Consider the following 11,744-nt stretch of genomic DNA (forward strand, 5'->3'; position numbering starts at 1 on the left):
GAGCTGAGGCGGTTGCTGCCAGCGGCGGCCGACATTGCTACAAAGGAAGGCCGGACTTGTTACAAGGAGTTGGCAGCGTTGCTACCAATGGCGGAGGCACTTGCTGCTACCGGCGAGCTGAGGCGGTTGCTGCCAGCGGTGGCAGACATTGCTACAAAGGGAGGTTGGACTTGCTACAAGGAGTTGGCAGCATTCCTACCAGCGGCAGAGGCAGTTGCTGCTTCCAGCGAGCGGAGGCGGTTGCTACGGCCACCGTTGCTACAAAAGGAGGCCAACCTTGCTACAAAGGATAGCCGGACTTGCTGCAAGCGGGCCAGCGATGTTTCTCTCAAGGTTCGTCGTGGTCGGCGGTGCGGCGAGCCATGAACGAAGATGGTACGGCGACGGTGCTGCCGGCGACAACAACAATGGTACGCGTGGTAGGAGGATGTGCTACTAACCCTTGCCGAAGATGCTACAAGCGGCGGCGGTGCTACTGCAAGTAGCAGCGCCGACGGTACTGCCAGCGGCCGTGCTACCGCAAGCAGCGGCAGTCTCGTTGGACTTCATCCATTTTTACTACTCTAGTTGCAGCATCGGGGCTCCACTCCATGCGTTCGCAGAGACGACGATGGATTTTTTCTTTCTTTTCCCTGCTGGGTATGTAGATAGGGTCCACCCACGTGGTGGCGGTGGACAAAATATCTTCCCCTGGATGTCGTTGTTGATCGGACGGACGCGCACGTTAAGTTGACTTGATCGGAGGGCGTGCGAGGCTGGGGATCGGTGGTTCCGATCCCCCGGGAGAGGGAGCTGCTGTATGCCGAGCTGGTCGGCGCGGAAGCCGTCGCCGCACACCCCGCGCGCCCGGATTTTACTAACTGGGCCGCAGCCCAACATCAGGTAAGGCGGTTTTTCTTTTTTGTTTCTTTTTTTTTCTGTTGTTTGTTTTCTTTTTTAAAAGAATCTTTTTTAAAAATCTGAACATTTATAAAATTTAAAAAAAATCAAATTAAAAATAAATCACTTTTTAAAAATCTGAACATTTTCAGATTTGAACATTTTTTAATGTGAACAAAAATGTATTTTTTCTATGAACAATTTCCGAATTTGAACATTTTTGAATTTGAACAAAATTTATATTTGAACAATTTTCGAATCTGAACGATTTTCATATTAGAACAATTTTCAAATTTGAACAAATTTCGAATATGAACGATTTTCATATTTGAACAATTTTTGAATTTATACAGTTTTCATATTTGAACAGTTTTCAAATTTTAGTAATTCTCAAATTTGACGTTTTTGAATTTAAACATTTTTCGAATATAGACTTTTCTAATTTGAACAAAAGAAAGAATAAGCAGAAAGAAAAGAAAATAAAACGGAAAAAGAAAAAAAAGAAAAAAAAGAGAAAAGGAAAGCGAAAAACGTTAAATGGGCCAGGCCCAATACCCGACCAGGGTGTGCGGCAACCCGCATCGGCACCGACCTGGTCGGTGTATAGGACTGGCCCCGGGAGACGCTCAGTACTACCCGAGTTGAGCATGGAGAAGATCCACTGCTAGTTCTGTTTTAAAGCGGTTCCTAATATAGGCCTAAAGTCTGGGCCTGGCCCATCATATATGGCTCTCAGAACCAAGCTTATGGGCTTGACAAGCCGAATACCTACCCAGAGCCCGATCGAGAGTCTGCCGTCGCATCCATGGCGATCTTGGCCGGTCTCCTCACCTTCGTCTCCACTCTGCTCGCCCTCGCCCTGCGCCGCCTCCTGCGCCGTCGCGCGCCTACCACTGCCGCCGGGGCGGGATTCTTCCACCCCTACACCAACGACGGCGGCGGCGGGGAGCGCGTGCTCTGGTGTGCCGTGCGCGCCGTGCAGGAGCTCTGCCCGGGCCTCCCCTGCGCCATATTCACCGGCGATGCGGACGCCTCGCCGGATGGCCTTTACGCCCGCGCCTTCGATCGCTTCGGCGTCCGCCTCCTCCGCCCGCCGCAGGTACTGCGCAGTCCGGTCTGGTGCGGTTCTTCTTTGATAAAAAAAAAAATGGATCTCCGGGGGCGGTCGTAATTGTTAGTTTCAAATGATTTGCTTAATCACTGCCTCCTGAATTGAGTACACTTCCTCGTACTGGATGCAAGAATTTATAGCATCTTCTCATTTAACACTTTACTCCCTATTGTGAAAATCTATCAAAATAATTGATGGAACCAGAATGAAAATGTTTGAGCTGCGATTTTCCAGGTGGTTCACTTGAGCAAGAGAAAGTGGATCGAAGCAAGCACGTACCCGTGCTTCACGATGATAGGGCAAAGTCTTGGCTCTGTATATCTTGCATGGGAGGCTCTCAATAAGTTCACCCCGCAGTTTTACTTCGATACGAGTGGCTACGCTTTTACGTATCCGCTGGCTCGGCTGTTTGGTTCCAAGGTCATCTGCTACACCCATTATCCCACAATCAGTTCCGACATGGTCGAGCGTGTTAAGCAGCGAAACTCAATGTACAATAACAACTCTCGTATCTCTGGAAGGTACGTGATTAACTTCAGATCTTCTTATTGCAGTTATCAGTATGTGTAATTCGGAAGAAGGAAAAAAACAGGTTCATTCTTGTATGTGGGAACTCAAAATCTTAGCAATCATTCATAAGAAGTGTCTGAAAATGTGTTAGTACTTAGTAGACATTTCCAATCTATCATTTGCTTGTTCCATTTTTCATAATATTTTATGTTCCTCTAAAAATATATACTGAATTAATAGAATTATCTGTACACTTCTTACTACTGATAGTAAACAACTTGAATCAACTCAGTTCTTTATTAGTGACCCAAAAGTTCTATAGTTGCCATCGCTGCACTTCTGTTTTTTTACTTGTCAGTCGGACCCTACATATGGTTGACTAAGATTTTTGTTGTGCTTGTAACAATATAAACCATGAAAAACTAACCAAGTAACTTTTTTTGTGCTGCAGCATTTGGTTGTCTCGATGCAAAATCTTCTATTATACCATATTCAGTTGGCTATATGGTTTAGTTGGTTCCTGTGCACATCTTGTAATGGTGAATTCCTCATGGACAAGATCCCATATTGTAAATACTTGGAAAGTCCCAGAGCGTACTAAGAGGGTATACCCTCCATGCGACACTTCCGCCCTGCAGGTATGTGCAGATTCAAGCCATCTCTGTCGCTATATTTTTCTCATCAATCATTATGTGTTGTGATTGTGTGATCACTTTACGAAAACAAGTCACTGACTAGGATTACTTATGCATACTTTTTCATTTTATCACTTAATATCTAAATACGCAAATTTGTTAGTTCTCACAAGAAACATTTTCTGAATAAAACAGATGCGTCCCTTGGAAAGATCAACAACACCTCCTATTCTTATATCAGTTGCACAGTTCCGCCCTGAAAAGGTATGTCCACTTATGAGTACATCAAATTATATATTGAGAACTTATGTTTACACACTAAAGTACACTGAACCTTTTGTTCTCTGCTCCCATCAGGCCCATGGTCTTCAGTTGGAGGCATTTGCACTTGCTCTTCAAAGGCTGGATTCAGACTTTCTGAAGCCAAAGCTTCAATTTGTTGGTAGTTGCCGGAATAAAGAGGATATGGAAAGATTACAAAAGCTACAGAACAGATCCATGGAGCTTCACATAGATGATCTTGTGGAGTTCCACAAGGATGTCTCTTACAGGTCTTGCTACTTAACTACTGTTAAGAAGTTCTCACCACTTTTTATTTGTCTAATTATTAATAGTATGTTACTGGATGTATCAGTGACTTGGTACAGCTTCTAGGTGGTGCTATTGCCGGGCTACATTCAATGACAGATGAGCACTTTGGAATAAGTGTTGTTGAGTACATGGCAGCTGGTGCTATTCCAATTGGTAAGTAACCGCATGAGTGTCCAATTGATCTCTAGTTGATGTGCTCAAATTCACTTTCCCTTGTACTTGCTTAACATGCTTTCTAGTACCGTTGCCTGGTTTAAGATTTTGTCTTGGAAATAGCAATTATTTTAAAAGCATTGCATTTTCGTTCAATGTGAATACTAAGTCCTCATTTTAATGCACCCAACATTGCAAATTTTGAAGATGAACTTCTGAAACCATGAACCGGTCACCACTGCACTTGGAGGTAGTCATGCAGAAATCGACTGGCTAATAACATTCCTACTTTCTGCAGCCCATAAATCCGCTGGACCGATGATGGATATTGTGCTAGAGGAGGATGGCCACCAGACAGGATTTCTAGCCTCTGAGAAGGAAGAATTCACGGAGGCAATCCTCAAGGTCTTGAGGATGGCGGAGCCAGAGAGGCAAGAAATGGCAGCAGCAGCACGGAAGCGCGCTCAAAGGTTTTCAGAGCAGAGGTTTCACGAAGATTTCACAGAGGCAGTTCGCCCAGTTTTATTAGGACAAGCATAGGCATTTCCACTGATATTCTCAAAAGACTAACACTGTTTGGCGTGATGTAGATTCTGAAGCTTGTGAGTATCCAGGGCTTTGTTTGCTGCATCTGCAGAGCTATTATACCCTAACAGATGAAAGATATGTATGATATACTGGGGTGTAGAGAACTGATGGCGGATATGATAAACTGCTGACTACTTTTTGACGATATGGTACTGTTTGATATCTTTTTCTCTTTTATTAGAACAATCATAGAAATGTTTACATGCCCCATTATGCCATTACCAGAACTTGTGGGGTTGTTGTAAATTGTAAAACAGGAAACCACATGTCTCCATATCTGAATATGAACACATTGCCGAAGCTATCTTGATTAGACAATGTTGATAGCGAGAAACCACACCTCATATTCTTGCAAGCCTTATACCTGGAGTGCCCTTTGGCGCCCTTCAGTATTTGCAACTGTCTATCTGTAATATGCACTACAGTATGAAAGAACCAGATCCGTGGAAATGCGAGGAATGGGTGATATGATGTACGACGAAGGGGGTTGAGACCCTTTGCCTGCACAACTCTGGCTAAACACCGGCGAGAAGGGTAGAGGGTTCAATACTGGAAAGGTGCAACAGGTGCCATGCTGTACTCTGTTTTGTGAATCTCAATGAACATTTCATATGCAGATACAGATATGCACATTGCCTTCGTCTCTGTCCTTAAAATCACTAGTAACATTTCTTAAAATGAGTTCTTCTATTAATACTTGAACTCTGCAAACTCATACATAAGTTGATGCAAAATTTGTTTCTGATATTATCATGTTGTGACATGTCAAAATAAATCTGTAACTAAGCAAGTCATGACCAGGGCTAGCTTCCGATATGAGCCCTGAGCCATGCCTGTAACAAAACGAATACCACACACCTTCACCCACAAACCGAGCAGCAACTATGAACTCAACAGAAATGAAAGGAGACCAAATAAACCTATGCCATGAAGCAGATTGGGGCCAGATCCAGGGAGCTCCACAGCAGCACCTCACCGTCGCCACCGTGCGCTCCAGCAGACGACGACGAGCTTGCCGCCTCTGTTAGGACGCTGCTACTACTGCCACTGCCAGAGCACTCCTCTCGTCCTGAAGCTTTAACATTGTGTGCATCAGTAGCAGGTTTTGGGGATTGCTCTTGCGCTTGCACCGGGGCTACACGCTGCTTCTTCCGGCACGCCTCCCGCAGGCCAGAGAGCTGCTCCCGCGCCGCGCCGGCGCCTCCGCCGCCGAGCCGCATCCTGAGGCACTCGGACACGCCGCTGAGCGCGTAGAGCGACGCGGACACCTTCCTCTCGTAGTTCATCCTCCTCACAGCCTCCTGCACCGCTGTTTCCGGCTCGCCGTCGACGTCGTCGGCCTCCGCCGGCGCCGAGCCGCCGAGCTCTTCGGCCACCATCTCGAACGGGGAGCAGAGCGCGCTGGCCTCGCCCCCGGCTTCCGTTGACGCCGCGTGCGCGTCCATGAACTGAAAGTTCAGCTCCTCCTCATCCTCCTCCACCACATCTTCTTCTTCCTCCTCCTCCTCCATTTCTGGCGAGTTGTTGCACTCGTCGCTCAGGAAGTCGTCGACCTGGAAGCCGTACTCCTCGTCTCGGCCATGCCCGTAAGGTTCTTGGCACGACGACGTCGACGAGGGCCTTTGCTGCTGCTGCTGCAGTTGCAACAGCGCGGCTTCTTGCTGCGGCACGGCGTCGTTGAGGAGGAGCTGCTGGTTGCGTGCTTTGAGGCGGAGGAGGAGGAGGTTGGAGACCTTGGATGGCAGCGCCGGCGACGGAGGCATCGCAACCGGCGGCTGGACGGCGGCAGGAGGCGGCGAGGGGCGCGGCCAGAAGTTGGTGCGCGTGTTGGCGCCGCGGAGGAGGCAGGCGGCCTCGTCGTAGGCACGCGCGGCCTCCTCCGCGGTGTCGAAGGTGCCGAGCCACACGCGGATCTTCTGGATGGTGTCCTTGATCTCGGCCACCCACCGGCCCGACGGCCGCTGCCGCACGCCCACGAACCGCTTCCTCCCGCGCTGCTGCTGCCTCGCCGCTGTGGCCACCGCCACGGAAGCCGACGTCGCCCACGCGTCGGTGGACACCGATGGTAGAAGCGGCGGAGGCTGGCTGGGGACGACAGCATTGGTGACGTCACAGTCAGCTTCTGGGGCCTTGCGCTTGCCCGCCATGGATAGAAGCATTGATCGAGCTCGAACAGTGTGGAGAGTGTTGAGGTGTAGGGAGATGATCACGATGCGGCCGGGGAGTATATATAGGAGAGGGTTTGAGCTGTGGGACATGTGAGATTGAGGAAGATGCCTTTTGTTGCTTATGTTTGTGCTATTCTTAGCTCAATTGTGAGAATGAGCAATCTATGTGTTTATGTGATGATGGAGTAGTATACTAGATCGGATGAAGCCTGGTGACGTAAGAGGGGACATGTAGATCTAGCGAGAGAGATTGGATGTTTAGTTAATTCGTGTGTTTATGTTATGTAAAGGTGTCTTAGGTGTGATCGTGTTGGCTTAGTCATTGCAAGGTTGATATGGCATTTGGAATTTAGTACTGAAAAATGGGGGTACACTAGTATAAGCTCATTAAGTTCTCACTCTCATTCAAATATTTCTTTTTGGTAATTTACAACGAGTCAATTGAGAAACTAACCATCTTGCTAAGTGCTGCAGGTTTTAGTTCCCATGCTAGCTAGATAGAGTCACTAATGTCACCTGAGTTTGTGTCACTAGCATGTGGGCCTTTACGTAGTAGACCCACGTATCGGGGTGATTACTTTGAAGGCTATAATATATATTCCTTTGAGTCATCGCCAAATCTCTCAAAAAAACATCCGAGACCCGACATGTTTCTCTCAATTCTTCACACAAACACCTTTACCGAAACCATAGGACAAACCTTTCTCCGAGCAAGTGAGAATGAGAGTGACCAAGAAAATCTTTTGATACACCTTTCTTTTCCCACGAACATCTGAGGGTAGTCTTCAACAAGGCCGTAGGATTGCACCAACAAACGGAATCTCGGGTCTACCGTCTACGTCCTTGTATTTGTGGTCCTCTCAACTTAGTTCCTTTACTTTGTGAAATTTAGCTTTCCGTGAGTTTACCTTTGTAAGATTGCATGCTAGGGTGTTCATAAGCAACACGTAGAAAATAAAATTTCTAAAATCGACAACTTCCATTAAGATTTTTGAATCGAATATTCACCCACATTTAGTTGACATTGTTGGTCTTTTAGACTGTGAAATCATAATTTTAGTGACTGTGATGAGTACATTGTGAAGTAGTTGATAACTATTGTATCAAGTATTTTTGTATATACGATGGATGTGCATCATCTACGAAACTCTATGGTTTTTTACATGCTTGCGCCATGTTGTGCTAGTGTAGGACTCCATCGGGACGCATATTCGGTCCCATCTGGTATGAGACCAACATGAAGGTCAGGCCCTCAAGCTGGAACAAGCGAGACATACCAAGGCGCCAGATGCATAAACCCTAGATATCTTTAAGAAGCCAAGACAAGTAGATCACCTTCATCATCTACAAGTCGATCGATGGTCGACATCTATAATTAAGAAACAAATGTTAGTAATAGCACAATGTTTTGCTCTGCCTAATTGAGTGTTAGTTGTTCAATTACTGCACTTTTTTTGGTAAATATTACAGCAACATATACATATTTCGTCATCCTGGTTGCGATGTAGACCCTTGTCGCAGATGGATTTGATGTTTGTCACTTTCACCGTAACAAAGGGTAGAAAACAATGCAGGAGTACAGGTACCCTGCTCTTTGACCAGGTCGGGGACATCCAGATATCACCTTTTGGCAATTAGCTCATGTCTTAGCGTGCTAAATCGGCCGAGCATTTTGACGATGATGATGCGTGTGTGTGGCCTATATAATATTTGGTGCATTATGTGCCTGAATTGATTAACTACGTAAGTTAGCAGTGTGATTGTATAGCCAACTAGGTACCTTTTATTGTTAACTAGCATTGCTTAGCAACGCACACAACTTGGATTGCAACGTCAAAGAAAAGGTTAAAAGTGGGAGTTGATGATGTCACCTTGTGCTACCAGAAAGTTAATTGAAGTTGATGTTTAGCAATGTCACTAAGACACTAACGACATAGTTAAAACCACAAAGTGAGTGTAGCTGGAAAAGGTGGCCCCTTCATCCACGAAATTTGATCAGTGAACTGTAAATTTACTAAATTCTTGTAACCGCCATATATATAAGCAGACTGGAAGAAAGATCAAACCACCCCTTACTCAGAATAGAGCAGAATGTGAAGATACCAACTATATGTGTGTTCTCTACAAAAATATTTAGGTAATTTTCGAATGGAATCATCATAGATTTACGTCTTCCAATACTAAAGCATCCTCTACCTCGCATGATACGCATGACCGAGTCTACATACTCGTGAACATACATAGTTTACAAGAGGTTTGATATCACAACTTCCGAGGCATGTCAAACTATAATTCATGGAGCTAGCGCTTGTGTCCAAGAGCTGCATGCGACGAAGCAAGGGAACCCCAGAGTTGAAATCCTTGCACTAAACCACTTTCTTAATTGACTTATCGCCTGGTTAAACCGGCTGTCAATTGGTTTTCTCCTCACCCGTTTGTGTTTTGTCACTCATGACGATGGCGGTGTCTCTTATGCACCTTCATCCACGAAATAAGAAAATAAAGATCTTCCAAGAGTGTTTTTGTAGCATATGCTAGCCCTCGACGTCCCCGTCGACATACGCGGTGTGCGTGCAACTTCTCGATTACTAGTGATTTGGCTCCGGTCACGGCAAAAGTTTATAGTTACTGTATTTTTCTTTCAAAATTATTTTAAGAATTGGTTACTTGCCACTACATCGAATATAAATATAGTTCACTTGTTACATATGTTTGATATATTGCGTATGCAAACAATCGACATGATCAACAAAAGGGGTAGCGGACCATTTGGCACCATACATCTGAGGTGTAAATAACTTATTATATACACATCATATAACTCAAGATACCTAGGAGGAGTTCTTAAATATGAGTGAGTTGGTTGAGCCAAACCCTAGGGCAGGTACCTGGGAGTAGTTCCTAAATATGAACGTTGAAGTCTCTGACAACAATATTTCTAAACGGTTCCAGAAGGATTTGACTGACCATTAGTGGGCATTGGTTCAACATCAACACATGGTTGAGTAGCCAATGACATCTACTTTTATTTGTTAATTGTCGAGTATACTCTATGTATTTTGTGCTTGATGCATGTAGACTTTCTTATTTATTTGGTTGTAATAATATAGTATTTAGAATCTCTTTTTTATTGTTTCTATGGCTAATTTGTTTTATATGTTGCACATTTTCGGTGCAAATAACCCTAAACCAGCCTCACCGGACAGAATGCGTCAGGCCGCTGGGACAGCCGCAAACACAAACGGACAGTGGTGGCACTAGGACCATTTTCGCATCCGCTTCCCGGCGCAAAAGGACGTGCGTGGTCATTTTTAGCGTCTGAAATGCGTCGGGGCTGCTGGAGATGCCCTAAGTACAAAATGATATTGACTTGGTACAAAGCATATGATTTGTTAATACTTAACCTTTCTCGAGAAGAACATATCACCCGCACTCTTTTGAGCAGGACGTACAAATGGCACACCAGTGTAGACCTGGTGGCACAATGACTATTTCATACGAGTTCCCCTTACCCCAATGGCCCAATTAAGATTAGAAGTGCCCTCACCACAAAAAGAAAAAGGTAGTAGGGGAGGTGCTCTACAATATTATATTAACAAACAATGGGACACTAATAGAAAATAACTTATAGGAGCCATCATGTCGGTGGCTTGGAAAATATTTCCCAAGCCACATGTAATATCGGCGGCATAGCCACTTTCGATGTTGTCACCGGTATTTTTGAAAATAATGCAGGGTACAGTTACCCTGTTCTTAGCCTTGTGCCACCATGGCTACAATGTTGTTCCATTTGTACGTCCTGCTCAAATAGTGAAGATACTAATGCCTCATGGACTGCACAGCTAAAGAGTAAGATGATAATTAGTGACAATCGAACTTGATCCAAATATTATAAAATTTGGTTAAACAAATTTTCTAGGTACTTTTAATGAATGAATTTAGTTGTCGTGCAATCATTTGTTCATGATCCATTAATATGTGCTTTTAGTGTTATGAAATACCGTGATGTTCATCGAATGTTTTTTTTTTCAAAATACATATAATTAGCAGAACAAAAATTGTGGAACTAATAAATGTTTCCCCAAGAATGCTTATCATTATTTTGTTTTTCTTATATTCAAAGTTTTTTTTCACGAAAATCATGAAACCACCAAATAAATTTTCCTGGAATAAGTGTCACAAAATTCTCAGCAAAGACATGCATGGTTACTGTGAATTGGTATATCTAAATTTCCTAGAAGCAATATTTTAACATATCTAAAAATTTGTATCACGTAATTTTACTTTTCCAATTAAATTGGTATATTGGAATGCTATGGTTTTTGAATTTATCAAACCTCTGAAATACCTAGAAAAAATTTCAATAGCTGAAATATTAAATATGGTTTTATATTAACAAAATCTTGGAAACAGATTAAAGTAAATTATTTAAAATGTTGATACAATATTCTAATTCCAAAATTTGGTTGAAATACGTGAACTAATTAATAGATGTTTACATGCTCTTTTGATCAAATGTGCATATGCTCATGCGAATGAAAAAAAACATTTTAAATTGTCAAAAAATAAATCCGATCAAAAAAAATGCGCATACATATCGATATTCTATATGCGCACACCAAGTTTCACAGAAAATTGAATTTCTTATATCATGTGTAAAAAGGATAAAGAAATGTCTCGATTTTTGTATTTTTAAATATGATACAAAACATATCAGCTTTTTGTGAAACAACTTTGTGAGCTCATAGAACATGGAAATGTACGTGCGACCTTTTTGGATTTTTGATTTTTAATGCGTTTTAAACGCATTTAAAAAATCAGGAACATATGGTCCTTCGTGCAAAGAAGCATTGTCCATACTTATAATTATTTTTTGTCTGATTCAAAGTGTGGGACAGAAGTATGCGTGCAGGAGAGTCTTTTAGACTACCCATAATAGGAGTATCATAGGTAGTATCAGGCATCTCATGCATGTAAAAAAGCTAATGTGGCAATGAAATTAAAGATGGGAAAGAGGATTGTAGTATCATAGGTAGATACCGTATCATAGCACGTAGCACTAGACAATTTAATGTTAAATACATCTTGTACATAGATCTGCATTGAGAT

General features: G+C 43.6%; 2 protein-coding genes across 2 annotated transcripts; one reads left to right on the forward strand and one right to left on the reverse strand.

The window, feature by feature from the left end:
* Positions 1-1,641: 1,641 nt before the first annotated feature.
* LOC127298460 (GDP-Man:Man(3)GlcNAc(2)-PP-Dol alpha-1,2-mannosyltransferase) lies at positions 1,642-4,614 on the forward strand. Its single transcript, XM_051328304.2, has 7 exons — positions 1,642-1,978; positions 2,225-2,511; positions 2,952-3,138; positions 3,331-3,399; positions 3,493-3,686; positions 3,770-3,879; positions 4,178-4,614. Exons 1-7 carry the CDS (start codon positions 1,685-1,687, stop codon positions 4,417-4,419), a joined length of 1,383 nt encoding a protein of 460 aa, XP_051184264.1. The 5' UTR covers positions 1,642-1,684; the 3' UTR covers positions 4,420-4,614.
* Positions 4,615-5,230: 616 nt separating this feature from the next.
* LOC127298461 (uncharacterized) lies at positions 5,231-6,719 on the reverse strand. The gene has a single exon (XM_051328305.2). The coding sequence runs from the start codon at positions 6,624-6,626 to the stop codon at positions 5,388-5,390; it is 1,239 nt and encodes a 412-aa protein (XP_051184265.2). The 5' UTR covers positions 6,627-6,719; the 3' UTR covers positions 5,231-5,387.
* Between the last annotated feature and the right edge of the window lie 5,025 nt (positions 6,720-11,744).

Source organism: Lolium perenne, chromosome 5, assembly GCF_019359855.2.
Source record: "Lolium perenne isolate Kyuss_39 chromosome 5, Kyuss_2.0, whole genome shotgun sequence".
NCBI lineage: Eukaryota > Viridiplantae > Streptophyta > Magnoliopsida > Poales > Poaceae > Lolium > Lolium perenne.

Excerpts from the sequence above, each read along its gene's own strand:
- LOC127298460 (XM_051328304.2), top strand. The coding sequence starts at position 1,685 with ATGGCGATCTTGGCCGGTCTCCTCACCTTCGTCTCCACTCTGCTCGCC. Across the intron at positions 3,139-3,330 it reads GCGACACTTCCGCCCTGCAG|ATGCGTCCCTTGGAAAGATC; the intron begins GTATGTGCAGAT and ends TGAATAAAACAG. Across the intron at positions 3,687-3,769 it reads CACAAGGATGTCTCTTACAG|TGACTTGGTACAGCTTCTAG; the intron begins GTCTTGCTACTT and ends TGGATGTATCAG.
- LOC127298461 (XM_051328305.2), bottom strand. The coding sequence starts at position 6,626 with ATGCTTCTATCCATGGCGGGCAAGCGCAAGGCCCCAGAAGCTGACTGT.